General features: G+C 48.2%; 1 protein-coding gene across 4 annotated transcripts in view; it reads left to right on the top strand.

Moving 5' to 3' along the window:
- Positions 1-21,428, top strand: part of HNF1B (HNF1 homeobox B) — a 61,527-nt gene that overhangs the window by 24,687 nt on the left and 15,412 nt on the right. For 2 of the 4 annotated variants that reach the window (XM_055400776.2, XM_055400765.2), the window contains exons 5-6: positions 12,440-12,600; positions 18,366-18,498. In XM_055400776.2, coding sequence (XP_055256751.2) covers positions 12,440-12,600; positions 18,366-18,498 — 294 coding nt within the window. Of the gene's footprint in view, positions 1-12,439; positions 12,601-18,362; positions 18,499-21,428 lie in introns of all 4 variants that reach the window. The other 2 variants (XM_055400770.2, XM_055400755.2) reach the window with 1 other exon arrangement.

Genomic DNA, 21,428 nt, shown 5'->3' with positions numbered 1-21,428 from the left:
TCTTTCTCTGTCTGACATACGTTGCTCTAGACCACTTCTCTTTATCATCTCTTCCCAGCATCCCTTGGGGCAAGAAGAGAGCAAGAATCACTCTTCCTGAGTTTCCATTGAGCAACTGAGGTCTAGAAAAGGGATGGGACTTACTGCCTACCAGTCACCTGGAGAGACAGTAAGGAAGCTAAGCAGGGTCAGGTCTCGGGGTGCTCCCTAAACACACTACTGCTGCCCCCGGTCAGTGGAAGCCAGTGGTCATCCACGTTCCGTGGTCTCAGCGCCCAACGCCTGCTGCTCCCTGGTCCAGCGTCCGCGAGCCCGCCGGGTGATCCGGGGCCGTCTGTCGCTGATGATGGTGATGATGATGACAATGATGCTGAAGCTGCCCTCCACGGCAGTGAGAAAGAGGCTGGGGTCTGGCTGGGCAGGCGTCCCATAATGAGGCAGTTCTGACACTTGCCAGGCCTCCAGGGATCTTCTTCTCGGGTATCACTTCCCAGTAGGGTCCTGCGTATGAATAGGTCACAGTGGAAAACCTCTCTCTTCTAAGGCAGTTTTATTAGCCCTTCAGTCACAATACAGATGTCTGTTTATGGGCCCTCACTTTTGTGTGGACACCCAGTGGCTCGGTCTGCTGATGACTTTATAGCCTCCCCATTCCCCAGCCCCACTAGAAGCATCATGATTCTCCCCGTCAGCCCAGCCAAGGGGGCCTTTGTTGCAGCCACATTACCCTGCCAGCAAAGGCAGCCTCTCAGAAAGGAAACCCCAGGAGCCAGACTGCAGCAGGCCTCTGTCTGCCCCCACAGCCTTTGGGGCTAACGATGTCCATCGTTAACCCTTCTTCGTTTTACCTTAGACCCCTCTGGAGAAAAAGCCGTTTGAGTTACCCAGGTTGCCATGGTAAATCCCTAGTAATTGATCCTGCTGACCCCCAAATTAACCCAAGGGGCCTAAAAATGGGTTCTAACATGGCAAGACTAAATTTGGGGTTCCTGCCAGCAGCCTAAACCCTTTAGAAATGGTCGGCCCGTGTTAATGGAGGTGCCTATTCCCACCCCCTTAAAGGCCCCTTGTGTATGCTTAGGCCTTAAGAGGTAGGGAAGGATGGGAAGGATGGGGGAGGGAGGGATAGTTAGGGAGGTGGGAATGAACATGGACACACTGCTATATCTGAAATGGATAAGCAGCCAGGACCTACCATCTAGCACCAGGAGTGCTGCTTAATGTTATGTGGCAGCCTGGATGGGAGGGAGTCCGGGGGAGATGGATACACATATATGTGTGGCTGATTCCGTTCACTGTCCACCTGAGACCATCACAACATTGTTAATCAGCCAGACTCCAATAAAAATAAAAAGTTTTTTTTAAAAAAAGGAAGTGGGGAATGGCTCCCCACAGGCATCCCACTGGCTCTTTCCACTCTGGATAAAGCACTGTCCGGGGTCTCTGGTGGGAAAAGAAAGAGCTGCTGTGTCATACTTATTTCTCGGCACCCCCATTTCACACCTTCCAACATGAAGTTGCTGAAATGCATCAATGCTCTCTCTTCACTTTGGTTGTGTTTTAATCTCTCTCTCTCCATCTCTCTCACTCCCCCTTCTTCCTCCTTAAAAATGCATGTGTCTCATCAACCTCAGAAAACTCAAGAGATTCAGAGGATCAGTTATACCATTGTCACTCCACTGCCTGGTCGGGGTTGAAGGGCAGGTCATGCATTCATTCATCATGTCCTCTTATCGAGGGCAGAGCATAGTCTGTGCAAGGTTCTGAGGAAGGAGATTGTGGAGAAGACAGACAAGGTCCTGCCCTCATCGGGCTTATGTTCCAATGAGAGATGCAGCCAAAAAACAAGAAAAGAAACAAAGTCATTTCAAACTATTTGTGCATCATCATGGGAGGCTCAGTATGTGTGTATATGCTAAGTCACTTCAGTTGTGTGCGACTCTTTGCGACCCCATGGGCTGTAGTCCGCCAGGCTTCTCTGTCCGTGGGATTCTCCAGGCAAGAATACTGGAGTGGGTTGCCAAGCCCTCCTCCTGGGGATCATCCTGACCCAGGGATCGAACCCGTGTCTCTTATGTCTCCTGCATTAGCAGGCAGGTTCTTTACCACTAGCGCCACCTGGGAAGCCCAGAGGTTCAGTCTGGGGTCAATGTGTATCTGGGGTCAACGTGGGGCTTTCAGGAAAGAAGGAGAGAGGTCGGCTTTAGAATAGCTCTTCTTTGCTGGGAGACCCTAGGTAAGAGGTGGTGAAATGACTTCTTCCTCTTTGAACTTTGGCTTTCCACTCTGTCCAGTGGACATCTGGAACCCACTGAGAAGCAGACCATGTAAAACACTTACAGGCGTGAGGAACTCTCAGCTTCTCGAGGGTTAGCCTGGGTGGCTTCCACCTGCAATTGCATCTCCAGGCTGATGTGTTCACGGCAGACCCTCTGGCGTTTGCCAGCAGAAATCCTCTCTCTGCTAAGGAGCAGGCTCGGTGGCCGAGCTGGGCTTTGTGCAGAGGACAGGCGGAGTCCCTGGCACCCTGTCCACCGCCCCACCTGGGCCATTTCTCAGGTGAGCATTTGCTGCTTTTCTCAGCCAAGATGCTTTTGATAGAAGCCTTTTTCTTTCCTTGGTTACGTTTGCTTTGATTTTTATAAGAAAACCAGTTTGTGGGCTTCCCTGAAGTATCCTTCAGCTTTTACTCCTTGAGTTCAAGAATGTTTACCGTTCCCGCAGGCCTGTCTGTGTTTCTCCTCTTTTGAATTGGACTCCTAACTAAGCCACCTCAGGGAGAAAGAGATCTGGAATTGAAGCCAGCCCCATGTTTAAATTGCTTTCATCTTGCCTCAGATTTTTACTCCCAGGCTTTCAGATTTTTAGTCTCCTCAACCTTTGGCAAACATCCATCTGTATCCTCGGAGAGAAGAAAATGTTAATAAGAACTGGCGATGGTCCTGTGTGGCCAGTGAGGAAACTGAGGCAGCAATGCCAGCCTCTTCGAAAGTTTTCAGTTTTTGAGTTCTCAATTTCCAGCCGGGGGAATTGTTCACATTCTTTCATCCCCAGATGAGTGTCTTAGGAGTTCACCAGTCTGAATAATTTGTGTCTCTGCCTCTCTCCTCAAGAAAGGGAACTCCTTGGGACTTCCCTGGTGGTCCAGTGGCTAAGGCTGAGGTCCCAATGCAGGGGACCAGGGTTTGATCCCTGGTCAGGGAACCAGATCCCACATGCCACTACTGAGTTCACTTGCCTCAACTCAAGATCCCGCAGGCAGCAACTAAAAATTAAAAAGTGACTCCTCTTTAGGAAAAAGAGGAGAGGACTTATAAGGATGCGGTACTGGACCCATCAAGACTGGCTTAATTCCTTTCTGTAGCAGCCACCACCCCCACCAACCTAATGTGTTTTGACTTCACAGGGAAGACAACTCTGTCTACTTATAATTGGTGGACGTGGTTGTTTCCTTTTTGGAAGAGCTTTCTCCTCTGCACGCTCGCTCCTGCCTGATTTTTCGATTCCCATTTCCAGACCCGACAGGGCCGGTCTGCGCTCTGCATGAGGTTAGGAACACAGGGGAAGAATGTGTGTGACAGGGCCCTGGTCGGTTGAGTAATGTTTACTCTGTTGGTGGCTGGGACGAGCCCTTGAGCTGGCAGAGGTCCACCAGCCAGAGGAACATTCCTGCATTATCAGGGATGGGTGATTGGCTTGGAAATGTCAAGGGTGAAAGGCATCCCACCGGATTCTGGGTGCAGCTCACAGACCCCAGTGAAAGAGACCCCCAGGCTTCGGGGTCAAAGGCCACATGGGGTCAAGCTGAGCCTCCCACTACCCAGGAGACCCCACCTCTTTGCTTCTTTCTACAAAAGAGCAATTCTGGTCATACTTTCTAGACCGACACTGCTCTTCTGTTTGCCCAGCATTTTCTTTTCTAGGAAAACCCAGAGCTTCCCTAACTTTATGGGTTTTTTTCTAACTTCATTTTATTCATTTATCATTCTGGCTTCTGAGGAAGGGAGATCTGTATGCCCAGGTTATAGACAAAAATGTTGAGGCCCAGAAATTGACAGGCCAGGAATCATCAGAAAGTCAAAGCAGAGAGACAGAGTATGAGTTTAAAGTGGCTGAACACTGGTGCCCAGTTGAGTTCTAGAATTGTGGAATCGGGGTCTCAACTGGTCTTTTATCCACCATTTAAAAAAACTGAAGCTTCCCATATGGCTCGGTGGTAAAGAATCTGCATGCCAGTGCAGAAGCTGCAGGACACACAAATTTGATCCCCGGGCCAGGAAGATCCCCTGGAGGAGGAGATGGCAACCCATTCCAGTATTCTTGCCTGGAGAATCCCATGGACAGAGGAGCCTGGCGGGCTACAGTCCATGGGGTGGCAAAGAGTTGAACAAGACTGAGTGTGCACACACACACAGAAAAACTGAAGTATAAAGAACAAAGTTTTGACAAGTGGGAGGAGACGGTCAGGTCAGACCCTGCTGTTGAGTGGACTACGTGAGACAGAAGATGGGGTGGCAAGTCTAGAGAAAGACCGCACCTTGCCCTCACCCATCCTGAGGAGCGTGGCGCCCTGGCTCTCTGGAGCCACAAGACTCGGCTTGACGCAGCCAGTCTAGACAAGTCCTGTCTACTCTCTTCCTCATAGAGTTGATGGGATGAAAAATGAATTGTGGAAGGACTTCGTGACTAAAGGGTACGTGGGACAGACAAATTTAAAGTATGGTTAAGCTACAATTTTGTGTTAGTTTCAGGTGTATAGCAAAGTGACTCAATAACACATACATATATTCTGTTTCAGTGTTTTCCCCTACAGGTTATTACAAAATATTGGGTATAGTTCCCTGCACTCTTCGGTAGGTCCTTGCTGCTTATCTCGTTCGTATTTAGTAGTGTGTCCATGTTAGTCCCAAACTCCTAAACTGTTTTTTGAAACTTGTCGAGAGCTAGGTTAGACACGGAGGGCTCTGTGGGGTAGTTCTAAGCTCCTGAAGCACTGGTATGGAAAGTTCCTGTGGTTAATTACACCCTAGGCAGCTCCTCCTCAGGGTCCTCCTGACAGGCATTGCATCCATCTTTGAAGACAGGGGCACATTCAGTCCTCTAGAACCTGACATACCCATCGTAAAAACCACCGTGCTTTGCAAGGTCACACAATAAAATCTGCAGGGCTCATGGTAAAAAATGGGGTTAAGGGCACAATACTCAAAAGCTTCGTCAGTGACACCTTTTAAAAAAGATAAGAGTCTAATAAAAAAACATTAGCAGTTTTACACCTGTTAAATGCTTAGGAAATACATAAACGCTGTACAACAATAAATATGGCACTTTACCTTGAGAAAGTTCTGAAGTTTGCCTATTGAAGTGGGTGTCGGAGGCGGCGAAGCGGGTGAATTATTGAGGTGGTGGGCAGAGACTTATCTGAAATCGGAAGGAAAGTTGTAACTTCAGGTGATGTGGACGGATGTGGCTATGGCACATGCAGTGAACTGACGTGTTTGAAGGGTGTGAGACTGTGTGTGTGTGTGTATGTGCATGCATTTAGTGTATTCCTATGTGAATGGATAAACAAGGCCCTACTGTTTAGCACAGGGAACTCTACTCAATATCCTGGGATAACCCAGAATGGAAAATAATATAGAAAAGAATATATATATGTATATAATTAAGTCACTTTGCTGTACAGCAGAAATTAACAGAACACTGTAAATCAATGATACTTCAATTTTTTTTTTTAAAAAAAAGCTTTTAAAAGACTGTAGGGTTTTTCTATTGTGGCTCCATTCAGCTGGATGCAGGTTTCTGAAATTGATGTTACACTCAAGTTATTCCCTAATATATCAATAGAATTGAAGCCCATCCTTGTGCGTTTATTAGTTGCTCGGTCGTGTCCTGTGCGACCCCATGGACTGTAGCCCGCCACCAGGTTCCTCTGTCCATGGGATTCTCCAGGCAAGAATACTGGAATGGGTTGCCATTTCCTCCTCCAGGGGATCTTCCCAACCCAGGTTTTGAACCTGGGTCTCCTGCATTGCAGGCAGATTCTTTACCATCTGAGCCACCAGGGAAGCCCAGAGTCAATCCATACTTTTGTTTAATTTGGCCTTGCCACAAAGCTCGCGAGATCTTAGTTCCCCAATCAAGGACTGAACCCATGCCCTGGATAGTGAAATCACAGCATCCTAACCACTGGACTGGCAAGGGAATTCCCCCAACCCACACTCTTGGTACCAGTATTAGCACAGCACTGACCGTATTTTGCCCCTCTGCCAGAAGGGATGCTCCCATGTTCTGGGGCTGGGATGCTCAAAGCACCCGAGGGCTCATTCTCATTCACTGCATATTCACACATCAGCTGCTCTGCCAGGCTCTGAGGGTGCGCGAGTGAGTAAAAAGTCATCTCTTCCTTTAAGAGAGAGAGAGAAGGAAACAGATCATCCAAGCATTTCTGTCCAGGTGACCAGCCTCTGCTGTCAGAGTAGAATACAAAGGATGGAACAGATAACTACCAGGATGAATCAAGGAGAGCTTCCCAGAAGAGGCAACATTTAGCCTGTTTAACGGATGGGACGTGGAGAAGAAGGGAAGAGCGTTCCAGACACAGGGAACAGCATAAGCAAAGGCCCGGAGGCGGGAGGTGGCGGGGTTCTGACATGACTGTCTGAGATATGGTGACAGATGATACAAATAAGGCAGAATGGAGTCGTAAAGGCCCAATTTTGCCAGTCTCAGGTGCTGGGGCTTTTCCAGGAGGGAGTGAAGAGCAGTGTTAAGTGTCCAAACAGGGCAGTGAAATGGTGCAGTTTTGTTTTAGAAAGAAATCCCGACATGCTGCAATGTGAAGAGTGCCCTGGAGATGGGTGTGGGTGCAGGAATGCAGGGCTTGGAGAGGCTGGCTTCTGAAACCATAAGCTTGCAGCCATACTGGATAGAAACCAAGTGATTTGTCTCTGTCCCACGTGCTGTTGGCAATTCAGAAACAGCATCACCTCCCATGATGCTGAGGACCGGGAACAGGCAAGAGCAGATGCCTCCTCACCAAAGCCTCAGGGATGCCTCTTGATACCAGCTTTTTGCAGCTGGACACACTTGCTGTCGTTCTTAGGGCCAGTGATGGGGATGTGGACAATTAACTGAATTGAAACCAGGAATTGAGTGGAAAATACGTGGCCACTTTCTGGCCTTCTCATCGCTCCTGTGGGAGCTCTGTGGCTATCTGCCTGGCACCTTTAGATAGTCACTGTTAAACCAGAGCATCATATATTCATTTTCAGAGAAGGGAAGATGCCATTCCACTTCTTACAGGCTTCCTGTCATGGTGCCTGGCACAGGATAGATGCTCAATGAAGTTCTGAGTTCTGTAACTCAATCTTCCTAAAAATGTCTTTTAGACAAAGACCATCCCCCCACAGGAGGAACAGACGTGTCTCAAGTAACTGTTATATGATCTGGGTAATTTCACACCCATTAACACATCCAGTCTTTTCCCCAGTGACTGAAGAGATGGAAATCATTAACAATAAAGAAACCGAAGATCAGAGAGGTTAAGTAATTCCCCCAAGGTCACACAGCTATTATGTGGTAGAATCAGGATTTAAACCCCGGTCACTGGAGCCTATTCTACTTCGGTTCTCCTTTCGAGCCCTCTTCTGAGTTTGTGAAATACACAAGGACCTGGCCTCTCCATCCTCTGAGAAGAACACATGGCTGGTCTTGCCGGGGGCAGAGACCTTGTGATATACCCTTCACCTCGGCATCCCCTTTTAAGGCGGCTGGCTCATTACGGCCTCCCTCTCAGGAGCCTGAGTGATTGCCAAATTCCTGGTGAGAGAAGCATCAGCAGGAAAGGTTACAGGTGCCCCTGGAGCAGGTTGTTGCAATATTTGATTATCCATTTGGCTGTTACAGAAAAATTCTTAACTGTAATTAATGTTTGTTGCTATAATAGTATATTGCCTATATTTTTACCTCTAGTAATGGGCTTTATGTGCTAGATTTTAATATCCTTGAGCCTAGGCAAGTGCACATGCGTGCCAAGATGCTTTAGTCATGTCTGATTCTTTGCAACCCTATGGACTGTAGTCCACCAGCCTTCCCTGTCCGTGGGATTCTCCAGGCAAGAATACTGGTGGGTTGGCATGCCCTCCTCCAGGGGATCTTGCCGACCCAGGGAGCGAACCCCGGTCTCATGTTTCCTGGGTTGGCAGGTGGGTTCTTTACCACCATGCTGTGCTTAGTCATTCAGCCATGTCTGACTCTTTGCTACCCCGTAGACAGCAGCCTGCCAGGCTCCTCTGTCCATGGGATTCTCCAGGCAAGAATACTGGAGTGAGTTGCCTTGCCCTCCTCTGGGGTCTACCACTAGCGCCACTCTTGGTAGAGGTATTTCCACCTCTAGTAATGGGCTTTATGTGCTACATTTTAATATCCTTGAGCCTGGGCAAGTGCGCAAGTCTTTTTAAAAGAAACATGGTTTCCTTGCACAGAACTGATCACTTTTGAGAGATCATAAATGCCCTTAAAGTGGTCTTTGTGTGAAACAAACGGTGAGACTCTGAACTGGTCCCTCTTAGCAGTGGGTTTCCTGGTGGCTTAGACGATAGAGAATCTGCCTGCAATGCAGAAGACCCAGGTTCAGTCCTTAGGTTGGCAAGATCCCCTGGAGAAGGAAATGGCAACCCACTCCAATACTCTTGTCTGGAGAGTTCCATGGACAGAAGAACCTGGCAGCGGGCTACAGTCCGTGGGATCTCAGAGAGTCTGACACAACTGAACAACTAACACTTTGTATGGTATTGAAATAAGTCTGCTTAATTTATCCGGTCATGTTCATGCTCTGATTTTATATACTTGTATCTATCAATAAGCATTGTGATACTTGAGAAAATATCACCTGCTTCCCACCCCACTTTGCAGTGATAAAAGCCCCTTCCCCCGCACCCCACCAAAGCAGTCAGTCGTCTGACTGAGCACTGAAGGCGGGCTGGAGCTCACCTAATACACTGATGGCAGAGCTGAGCTCAAAACAGAATCCCCTAGTCCCCAACCAGACACCGTCTCTTAACCAGAGGTCCTTCAAGGAGGGCGCGTAGGTCTGGGCCCATCTGCCTTTCGAGAGAGCATCTCCCTGTTACATTCCTCTCGTAATGAAGTTCTGCTAGGGGAGAAAACAAGGACTGCAAGGCGCCGCAGCCTTGGGTTCTACCGCCTGGCTTCTAACAAATGGCTCTTGCCTCACTCCTGCCAGGCTCCCATGTAAAGCAGGCTTTTGTTTCCTGTGGATACCTTTGGTTAATTATTTTTAAATAAATAATTATGTAGCCTGGGGGTAGGGGAGAAGTCTCCCCGCGACCCATATTTGATCCTCCGAGGACTGGCCCTCTTCCTTCAGCCAAATTAAACAGGGGAAAGCGAGCGTCTGTTTGACTTGAGACCAGATCGATGATGGGGACAAGCTGGGAGGTGAAAACACACCTGACTCCCAGCGTTATCACCACACTCTCAGGAGCAGAGCATCTTGGGGCGGTAAATAGCTGGTCAGGGAGTCAGAGGAAGTGGGAGAAAAGCAGGGTGAAGTCCATTTTCTCTGAAAGGAAAGAACAAGAGGGCAGGGGCCAGGTCTCCCTCCCAAGTTGCTTCCAGGACGAAGCATCAGTGGTTACAGCAGAGTCAGATTCTTTGGGAATGATTCTCCGTGGGAAGGTAATTCCATTCAGGACTTGGAATCTACCCTCCATCATCCAGAATTCTGGAGTCTTAGGACAAATATCTTTGAGTCCACCCCTACACCAGCTCCCTTCCTGTAGGATCCCAAGCCGTGGGTGCTGTTTATTTGACATTCTATGAGGAGTTTCCTAGATGTTATTTCTGATCCAGACTAGCCATATTAAGAAAGCGATCTCTTCATTTTACGAGAGGAAACTGAACCACAGAGAGAGAAGTGATTTCCCCAAGATCACACATCTGTTAAGAGCAAAGTCAGGATTGAAATCCAAGTTTGTCACGCTCCAGAGCACACAATCTTCCCATTAGCCCTCCTCATTAGAAAACCCACCCTTTTCCGGTGGACCCAGCTGCCTTCTGAGCTCACAAAGTTTCAGATCTCTCTTCTAGGTAAGCATCCTCCTGGGAACCCAGGGGCAGATATGAGCGGAGCAAAAGGACCTAATTTAACCCAGGGGGATGGAGTAGAGGGTAGTGGCGATGAGACCTAGGAGCTGCAGATAGGTGCAGAGGCAGACAGACAGCACCAGGCGGGCGATGTTGGTTTGGAGACGTAGAGGTCTTCCTTTATTCCTTTGAGCTTCATGGCCCCTGTTCCCCCGTAAAATACAGTGCCCCAGCCCTATCACTGCTGAATTCCAGTGCTGTCCTGCTGCCGACACCACCTCCATCAGCAACCCCTTGAATCAAAGGAAACAACTAACAGAAGAAGCCCATACACAGAACATGCATCAAACCGCTCTTGAAGGTCAGACTCCTGCCCTAGCATGTGTTTGTTTTCTCCCCACCCTTCTTAGGCTCTAGGTCATTTCAGCTTTGGGGAACGTCCTTCGAACAATCCAAGGAAAACTGGCTTGGGTCTCCTCTTGGCAAGCTCCGTCTTGGTGAATTACAGGCTACTGGTTATGGCAGCCCTGCCTGGCTCCCAGGGGGACTTTTGTAGTCTCTTCGAGCAGGTGGGGGCTCCCCTGGGGGCCAGAGGCAGGGCAGCGGGTGAGCGGACCAACAGAACTTGGACGCTTGATACAGTGATGTTTCATCCTGGGGAACTGGGAGGAAGGAGAAATGAAGAATTTGGCCCTCCATGCCAAATGATTCCTTAGGCATTTGGACTCTGTCTCTTGCAGGTAGGAGCAGAGTCCCCTAAACCTTTCTGTCAAGTCCAAGGCAGAAAATAAGAATGCGGTCTTTCTCAGCTTTGAGCTTAGGGCAGGATGGCCCAGCTTCCCCTCGGCTTTGTCTCTGGCTGTTTCACGGGCACATCACACAGGACTTGAACCCTGAACACTGGACCCAGGCTTTCTTCCCCGTTCAGCTTCCTCCAGTCGCCGGGTCTCTGCCCAGCACTGTCCCTCTCCTGAGCACAGACTTGCATTTTGGTTCCTGAGCGAGAGGGAGTGTCAGAGCAGCAAGGCTGTACACATGCTTGCTTCTCCCCTCCCTTGCAGACCAAACAGCAGTGGTCTACTAGGCACTCACTTCCTGCCTATGGGTGCTGCCTGCCCCACCTCCGGGCAGACACGCCTTCCCCCGGGCCCTGGAAGTCAGCCAAAGGGGACCCCACTGAAGGAATGTGAGTTCCAGGACCAAAGAGTCCTAGCTACAGCCCTGGCCCCATCCTGCTCTGCTGGTGTCCCATTGGTCACTGGGGCTTGGCCAGAATGGCGGTACACAGAATGATGCAGTTTGTTGTGGCCCTTACAAGGGTCACGGCTTCCCTGATAACTCAGTTGATAAAGAATCCACCTGCAATTCAGGAGACCCTGGTTCAATTCCTGGGCTGGGAAGATCCGCTGGAGAAGGGATAGGCTACCCATTCCAGTATTCTTGGGCTTCCCTTGTGGCTCAGCTGGTAAAGAATCCTCCTGCAAGGCAGGAGACCTGGGTTCGATCCCTGGGTTGGGAAGATCCCCTGGAAAAAGGAAAGGCTACACACTCCAGTATTCTGGCCTGGAGAATTCCATGGACTACAGCCCATGGGGTCACAAAGAGTTGGACACAACTGAGCCACTTTCACTTTCACAGGTCACTGGACCAGTGCCTCTCTGTAAAACCTGTGAGCTTATACTCTGCAGCCCTACATAGCCCAGCAATGCCAGGGAAACATTTTTAGAAGGCATTTTGAAGAGCAAAAGAATGACTCCATCTGGGAAGGGAAAGCCCCTAAAACCTAAGAACACTATGTAGAAGCAACAAGAAGTAGAATCCGTTCATTTGTTCGTTCATTCATTTGACATGTTTATCATGTGACTCCCAAGAGAAGGGGCTTCCCAAGTGGCTCAGTGGTAAAGAATCTGTCTGCCAATGCAGGAGACACAGGTTCAATCCTTGGATTGGGAAGGTCCCTTGGAGAAGAAAAGGGCAACCCACTCCAGTATACTTGCTTGGAAAATCCCACAGATAGAGGAGCCCAGCAGGCTATAGTCCGTGGAGTCGCAAAAGAATCAGACACAACCTAGCAACTAAACAACAACTAAGAAAATACAGCAAGGAACAAAACAACACAGATTAAAAACATGCTGCCCTCATGGAGCTTCCATTCCAGACTTCAAGCAGAGGCCGAGCAACCTCTGCCCTAGAGAAAGACAGCTGATATGTCTCATAGACAGACAGGGGAAAGAAGGCAGTGTTTTCCCTCCTTGTCATCTACCCTAGCAAACAACTGATCCCGGGTCAGGTGGCACTAATATCCCACTTTTGGGTCTGCCTTGTTTTGCAGGAGTGCGCTACAGCCAGCAGGGAAGCAATGAGGTCACTTCCTCCTCAACAATCAGTCACCATGGCAACAGCGCCATGGTGACTAGCCAGTCGGTTTTACAGCAAGTCTCTCCAGCCAGCCTGGACCCGGGCCACAATCTCCTCTCACCTGATGGTAAAATGGTGAGTACACCTGGGCCATTGTAGCTCTGGAGCTGATAAGATAAGAGGCAAAACAAACACAACTTCTCACAAGGCCTGCCTGAAACAATGAACCATTGTAGCCCCACAGGGGAAAATGGGGGCCGTCCAGAGTTGGAGCGGAAAGGTAGAGCCAGTGACCCAGCCTCCGGCGGGTGGAAGAGGTGTTCGGTTTGAACCCAGCCAATAAATCTGACAGAGCCCTGCTCTCATTTTACTGATTGAACGCCTCATAAAGGAGCAAGCCGGGTGGGACCCTGTTTGTTTTGGGGCTGCCAGTGACATTTAAGTTGATAAAATGTTCATTCATCCCCACCCCCACCCCCACCCAACCCAGGGCCTCCAAACCCAGATTTTTTAACCCAGAGAGCACCTCACTTTGAAACAACCCCTCCACCACCACCACCACCACCACCCTTTCTCTTCAGCACTCCCCTGATGCTGCCCAGGAGGCTGAATGGAGTCAGGATTGAGTGGGTGGCAGAAGGTGGCGAAGTTTCTGGCCCTGGGGTTTTGAAGGACACTGGGCGGCAGTGAAGATCATAGCACAAAACGGTGGGTGGGGTGGGGCAGTGCTTATTGGTGGGGGGAGTGGGAAACACCGACTTTGAAGTTTGCAATGACCAGGTTCCAATCCCAGCTCCGACACTTAATAGCCGTGTAGCCTTGGCCAGGTTCTAAGCTCTTTCTTTCTCGTCTATAAAACGTGGGTAATAACACTAGGGTTGTTGGCGGAACAAATATGATAGCATGAGAGGTACTCAGCACCGTGTTTGGGACGGTAAATATTCAGTGAATGACAGCATGGTGGTTCTTAGGTGAATGTCACTATTATTTTCGCCCCCATGACGTTTTCTCTACCAGTAACCACAGCCCACCCGCTCAGATGTCAGCTGAGCACCCCGGTGAGGGATAGTCTAGCTGATGCTGAGTTTTCAAGGTTCTAAGCCACAAGCAACATCAGCGCAGCCTGGGGAGGGTGGCTTCCGAGACAATATGAGCGTGACGACACTGAGAAGGGTAGGACGTGGAAAACTTGATTCTTCGGGTCATGCTCTGTGTTTCAGGGGAGGGAGGAGCTGCGGATTCCTGGCTTCCGAGCCCGAGGTGGAGCCCCGCACCCGCAAGGTGTCTGACCTAGAGGCAGGTGGGGGGCAGGGCAGGGAACCAAGGCCATTTTAGACCTTGACGTGTGCGCCGTGTAGGCAACACAGGAGTGGTGAGTCACAGGTGACTGAGTCCCCAGCTCCCTGGAGGAAAAACAAAGTGTAGTTTCCGAGGGGAGTGCCAGCTCTAGTCTGGGGACCTGGGCCAATGGCTTCCTGGTCGTGGGCTCTGCAACAGGAGACAAAAGATGCTCCCGTGGGAGGCATTTTGCAGCCCCCTTACCCATCCTTCATCCCTTAAGCTTCTTCTTTGGCTGCCTCGTGAGACCCAAGGATTGCCCAGACTTCCCCGGAGGAGGGGGTGGCCTTGAGGAAGAGATCATGGCTTCCCAGTGGCAGACATCTGGAGGGAGACCTCTCCTATTGCTTGAAGGTCCTTGGTGCTTCCCTGGGAGCCCTTCTTTCCTTCTTGCTGAGAAGCAAACGGCCTCACCCAGGCTGGGGTGCTCCACAGGCAGCCTCACGACACGCTATTTTCTTCCTCTTCTGCTCGACAGCGCCCTAATAGGCAGTCTGTTATTGGATTGATGATTGACCAGGACAGCACACCTCAACGTTAGCAAACACCTGGAAGCTTGTTTGCAGCGACCAGCTTTTCACTAGTTTCCAACACCCTGGCTTGTATGTTATGTCACTATCGCTGGATGCCCAAATTCAGGAGTCTGTTTTCAGTTAATATGTAACGAGCCCATCGCAGATCTTGGTCCACCAAAGACAGAAGTGGAGAGGATGGTTAAAAATAACGCCGGCGAGGGAACCAGTGTGCCCACATCTTGGGCTGTGTTGTTTATCAGTCGAAGGATGGACGTTGCCTAATTTCAGTTTCCTCATCTGGAAAATGGGGGATAACAAGGCCTGCGTCATCAGGGTGGGGTGAGGATTGCCTGTAATTCTGCTGTTCTGGGGGTGAGCCCCTGTCAGGGAATGACAGTGTCCGTGTGCTGACTTCAAGTAGAATGTGCATTTGAAATCATCCCCCAGGGATTGGTTTTGGAAACAAGGGTGACCCATTTGAGCTTTCTTTTGCACTCCAGGGACCCCATCCCATTCCCGAGTGGCACCCGTCCTCAAAGAGCTGGCCAGCTTTCAGGTTGCAGTCTGTGCGTGTTCAACCTTGTGTTTTAGAAAAGCACACTCCGGATACTCTCACGGCATCAAAGCAACAGTCCCTCATGGTGAAAAGTTCAACCCTAGAGGCAGATCGCCCGCCCTTCATGGCCACTGTACGACTTGTGCACATTTCTTAATTTCTCCAAACTCCTAATCCCTTGTCTGCAAGGGGTAACAGGATCAGCCTCATAGGCAGTAGGCATATGAAGTGTATAGCAAAGGACTGCAGAAGGCAACGCTGATACCATCCAAACTTTCCAGACTACCCTGTGAGGATGGTGACTGATACTCTTGGCAGTTCCCTGTCTTCCATCAGTCCTGGAGGCAAAGAGGCGATGGTTGTGTTTTATTCTTTTTATGATATTAATTTTTTTCTCTTTTTTTGATGTGGATCATTTTTAAAGTCTTTATTGAATTTGTTACCTTATCAATTTTTTTTTCTTCCTTTGGCCTTGAGGCATGTGGGACCTTAGTTCCCTGACCAGGGATGGAACCTGCAACCCCAGCATTGGAAGGTTTAGTCTTAACCACTGGACCACCAAGGAAGTCCCAATGGTTGCATTTTAGAGTAGGAAGAAGCTTGACCAAGGTGACCCAAATAGGAAGGAGATAGAATTTGGGGTCCAGCAAAACTGGGTTTGAATTCTGGCTCCCTTGCTTACTAGTCAGGTGACACAGAGCTACTCTCTCGACTCTTTTGAGGCTCAGTTTACTTAATCTATGGTACTGGTTTAGTCGCTCAGTTGTGTCCAACTCATGCCACACAGTGGACCGTAGCCCACCAGGCTCCTCTGTCCATGGGATTCTCCAGGCAAGAATACTGGAGTGGGTTGCCATGCCCTTCTCAGGGGATCTTCCCAACCCAGAGATTGAACCCTGGTCTCCTACCTTGCAGGCAGAGCCTTTATGGACTGAGCCACACAGGAAGCCCTTCTTAATCTGTAAAGCAGGGCAATAATCGTAATGTCTTCCTACATGTGTCCTTATCCATTGAGGACAATCAGTGAAAGCACTTTAGAAATGGTAAAGCTGGGGGCGGGGCAGAGAGGCTCAAGAAGGAGGCGCTGTATGAGTACTTTTGGCTGAATCACACTGTCGTACCACAGAAACCATGGTAAAGCAATTATCCTCCAATTGAAAATTAAATTCTGCTTTACATGAATGATTTAGAGAAACACTAAAGCCATACACACTTTAAGTTGTTTTTATTATTGGCACCCACTTTTCTCTTTCACCATTGAAACCAAACATTGAAATGGCAGAGATTACTGTCACTCCATTGACTTTCTGCAAAGGACTGCATTACTCAAGAGAGTCTGAAGGCAGGTCACTGATTTTTTTTTTTTTTTTTTATGACTCTGACATTTTGAAAAACAAGTCCGGCAAACAAGCTGGTTCTTTCTTGTTTGATGTGGTCAGAATTCTTTCATGGTCACGTGACCCCTAACTCACAATGTGATGCTCATTTTAAAAACACAAACAAACCTGTTTGGGTTTTTTTTTTTTCTTTCTTTTTCAAATTCACTTTGGAAGCTATAGGATTGATCAGAAGGACAGGCAGGAGATAGTGTCTTCCAGGGGTACTGGTGTGAGAGCTGTAATCTGAGGAGCTCTGGGTCACAAGGAAAAGGCGACTCAAACATCTGATGTATGTACCCCAACCCTAAGCCACCTGTGAGCATTCCTGGTGCCATCAAGAATGTCTGATGTTAGTTCAGAGTGAGGGGGGAACAGTTCTTTCTTAGTAATAATTTTTAAAATTATTTTAAAACCACAAAAAGTAAGCTACTTAATCATGAATAGAAATATGTTGTGTGTATATGTGTGTTGTGTGTGTGTGTATAAAACTGAAAGCTCCTTATAATTCATGGGGAAATAGTGGAAGTGTTTCTGGTAACATAGAATCAAATTAAGCATGTCTGTTACATCTGTTACTGGTTAATACAATTCAGAAAGTTCTAACCCATGCAATATGACACATAGACGGATTACCACGAGCAAGGAGGAGAGACCTTTTTAGCATTAAATGCTTGTAATGCCATTATATGTACACTTGGGAAAATGACAGTCATTAAGGAAAAGACACTATTAGGAATAAATGAAAGGATTCAACCCTTAATAAAAGGAATCAGAGTGGCCTTGGATAAAATACACAAAACTCAGTAGCTTTCTCTTACTAATCTGTCATTAAAATATAGTGATGAAACAGAGTGGGAGTACCTGGGACCAAGCCTTATTTAGTAGCTTTGTCATTACGATAGTAGCTCCTTGAAAGAAAAAAAATGGGGGGGGGTTGTTTGTTTTTAATGTTACAGTAGAGATTTGGGAAAAGTAGAGAAGCCCAATAATGGATAATAACTGATCTCCCCCAGACAGACCTTAGTAATAATTGCAGGGGAAGAGCCCTCTATAAAAAGTAAGGACTTGAATTTTAGAGTCAGACAGACCTAGGTTTGAATACCAGAGGTATAATTTATTAGGTTGTTGGTTGTTGGTTCTCAGATAATATGCGTGTCTACTCTGAGCCTGTTTTTTCATTCGTGAAATGGAAAGGGCAGAAGCATCTGCCTCATGGGTATAGTGAGGTTAGTGAGTTAATACACGAGTAGTGTTTCCCAGATCCTGTACTCAGTGAAAGCTTCCATGTACTCCAGGCTCTAGACCTGGGCCCTAATCTGCTACACTAGGGAATTCCAGGGCATTTCTCCAGTTATTACTTGTAGCAATCACATATTTTTAGCACCAATAATAAAGACAGCATAGTGCAAACAGTTGGACACGACTGAGCGACTGAACTGAACTGAACTAAGAGCAGAACAGAGGATACTTTCTTTCCTTTTTTTAATTTTATTTTTTAAACTTTTAAATTTTACATTGGAGTTCAGCCAGTAAACAGTGTGGTAACAGTTTCAGGTGGACAGCAAAGGGGCTCAGCCATACATATCCATGTGTCCATTCTCCCCCAAACTCCCCTCCCATCCAGACTGACGTGTAACATTGAGCAGAGCTCCCTGTGCCACACAGTGGGACTTTGTTGGTTATCCATTTTAAATATAGCAGCGTGTGCACGTCCATCCCCAGCTCCGTAACTGTCCCTTCCCAGCTTCCTCCCCTCCTGACAACCATAAGCTCATTCTCTAAATCTGTGAGTCTGTTTCCAGAACCATTTCCAACATAAACCAGTGACAATCATATCATACACGTGGGCTGAAGAATCTCTAAGACAGGCTAGTGATTCAAAGGAAGTCAACAAAGATGCACCTTAGGGAAGGGATTATGGTCAATATTACTTACCTCTGTATCTGGAACAGTGCCGGCCCCCAGTTGGTGCCTAATAATTGTTACTGAATGAGTGCGTGAATGCACCAGTGATTTAGCCGTGCCAAGGAATTGCTCAGCAATGTCATTTTGGACAGTGCTCTTCGCAACCTGGGTTCCACTCAAGCTGCTCTTGTTTTTTCTCTCCAGCAGATCTCAGTCTCGGGAGGAGGTTTGCCCCCTGTCAGCACCTTGACGAATATCCACAGCCTGTCCCACCACAATCCCCAGCAATCTCAAAACCTCATCATGACCCCCCTCTCTGGAGTCATGGCCATTGCACAAAGTAAGCTCTGTTCTTGGTCAGAAAACTTGGGGGCAGGGAGGAGTGCTTTGGGAAATGAGTCAACCTGATTTGAAAAAAAAAAACAAACAGTAAAGAAGATATTCTTCCAACTCATCCACCACTTGTAGATTTGATTCAACTCATTTCGTTCCTTATTTCTCTCCTCAAGATTTGGATTGTTCAGCCTAAAATTAGAAGAAATTAGGGAATGGAGTTGAATCTGGGTCATAGCTCACCAGCTGTGCTTCTTGGGTCAAATCATTCATTGCATCTTTCTGAGGGTCAGTCTTCTCATCTGAAAAATGGGTTGTTGGGGCAATCCAATGACTGCGTATGTAAACTCGCTTGTACATTGATAAAGTATGAATATGTATAATATTGTAGCTTATATTTTTGTCCAGTGTTCACTCCTATCCCTGAGTGTGTGATGGGTTTTCCAGGAGGTTGGGTTGTGCTCATGTTTCTTTGTGTTGTTTGAGGTGGAGTAAGACATGAGGGGTTCCCTTCTTTTTTTTTAATATAAGATTTATTAATTGATTGATCTTATTTTGGACCTGCCCCCACAGCATGGCATGTGGGATCTTAGTTCCCCAACTAGGGATTGAACCTGTATCCGCTGCAGTGGAAGTGCAGAGTCTTAACTACTGGACCACCTGGAAAGTCCATGGGCCTCCTTCTTAATGGGGAATTCTGCATGGTCAAATGAGACCTCTTTGGCAGGTGGTGAAAACACACTGAGAAGGAACTCTGCGGGAAACTGTCATAGCATCTCTGAGCCTTGACAGATTTAAAGAGAAATAGATTGTTTATGCCCAGGCCTGAAAATAGAGCGAAGCATCAGGTCCTTCCAGCGCTGGGGTCTCACCTCCCACAGCCAGTCTGTCCCCATCCATCACAGATGGGCCAGTTCAGCGCAAGAAGGCTGACATGGGTGTGCCTGTGGATGCCGCTCTCAGAATAATGACATTGGTGTGTATTCAGTGTATTTTCAGCCTTTGTTGGCAGCTCAGGCCAAGTCTTCCCTGTGATCCGGGAAGCATCCATGAGAGGCCTTGGGGGATAGCTATGGGAGGTACATTTCCCATCTTTCTTCTACCCTGGGGATCACCCCCTGTCTTCGTGGCCTCCCTGTGTCCAGTGCCCACATGAACCACTTTTTTACTTGTTCCTGCCTTTTTTGCTCCTCTGTCCACTCTCCCTAAACCTTATCTGGCCTCAGATCACTTCTGAAGGGAGGGGCTTATGTGCTCCTTGAAGGCGAAACAGAGCCAGGCCCGTAGGAGTCACCTGAATTTATTGAATGAGTACATTTGACCCCCTCTCTGTCCTCAGCTGCTGGGAAACTGACCCCCTCCCCACTTAGTTTTATAAAAGGGACCTTTAGAGGACTCACAAAATAAAAAAAGCTATTTTAAATTTGCTGCCTTTTCACGGGGCTGTCTCCAGGAATATGGTAACCACGCTAAAAGAGATCAGATTCCTGAAACCAGCTTGCTTGACTTCTAGGAGATTTGATTAAAAGGCCCATGGATAAGATATCTCATCTCTATTTCTACAACCAAAACTATACAAACTGTCCCACTTACCTTCTTTCTTCGCACCTCCAGCTTTGGCTGACACACACAGTTCTATATTTTCTTAGGCACTATCTGAATTAAAATTTTCCCTGGAGCTGTTACATTTTTTTTTTTCATTCTGCTCCTCCTAATTTTTCTCACCTATAATTCTCTATAGGTGGAGAAGGAAATCGCAACCCACTCCAGTGTTCTTGCCTGGAGAATCCCAGGGGTGGGGGAGCCTGGTGGGCTGCCATCTATGGGGTCACACAGAGTCGGACACGACTGAAGTGACTTAGCATAGCATCATAATTCTCTACCTTCTCACAATAATCTTATTCTCCTATTGCAGACAGCCAACACCAGAGTGCACTGACCTAGATGTGTGTGTACGTGTGTACTTGGAGTGGGGAAAGCATGAAGTATGATGAGGGTCACCAGCAACCATAGTTGAGACACAGCAGTCCTATGCTAGGCAGTGTCAGGATGGAGAATCGGTTGTGGAGTCCAAGCTTGTTCTGCTGTCTGCAGTTGTGCAATAAATAGCCAACCCCTGCCCTGTTGAGTGGGGCATCCCAGGTGGCACTAGTGGTAAAGAGCCTGCCTGTCAATGCAAGAGACGTGAGACAAGGGTTCGATCCCTGGGTTGGGAAGATGCTCTGGAGGAGGGCATGGCAACGCACTCCAGTATTCTTGCCTGGAGAATCCTTTGGACAGAGGAGCCTGGGGGTAGGCTGCAGTCCATAGCGTCACAAAGAATCAGACACGACTGAAGCGACTTTGCACACACACCCTGTTGAGTATGTGGGCCCTGCTTGGTGACTGCAGAGTCCCAAGAAGAATGTGATAACAGACTCCCCAGCAGTGCCGATTCATCATTCCCTACTCACCTGTTGGACTGGATAACATGCTTCTTAAGCAGGAACCAGTGCCCAGAAAACAGATGGGAAAGCCAAGAGTCACACTCTGCGGGAGCTCAAATGACATCAATGGCTTTCCATCCTGGAACTGAGGCACATTAGGGGCACAGCCTATGTTGAAAATAAAATTCCTGGGCCTCACCTCCAAAGGGTCTGACTCATTATGTCTTGGGTGGGGCCGAGGAATGTGTATTTCTTAAAGGGCTCCTCAGGACGACTCAAAAACAATAGGCTGGTTGCAGAACTAGGTCCTCCAATGTCATCCATTCTAGACGGCATCATTTGCTTTTCTAGGCAGAGACTTCCTGAAAAGAGCAGTGGCGATGGGCTTGGGGAGAAAACAGCAAATCCATGGGGCTCCCTTGGAGGCTGAGACCTTATGGGAAATTTAGGAAACAGGAGATCAAGGTGTCAGGTGAGACAGCGCCTGGAGGAGAAGCTGAGCCCATGGGAA

Source organism: Moschus berezovskii, chromosome 20 (assembly GCF_049115385.1).
Source record: "Moschus berezovskii isolate FMDL1 chromosome 20, NW_MosBer_1.0, whole genome shotgun sequence".
In the NCBI taxonomy this organism is placed as follows: domain Eukaryota; kingdom Metazoa; phylum Chordata; class Mammalia; order Artiodactyla; family Moschidae; genus Moschus; species Moschus berezovskii.
This window is presented reverse-complemented; position numbering and strand designations above follow the sequence as displayed.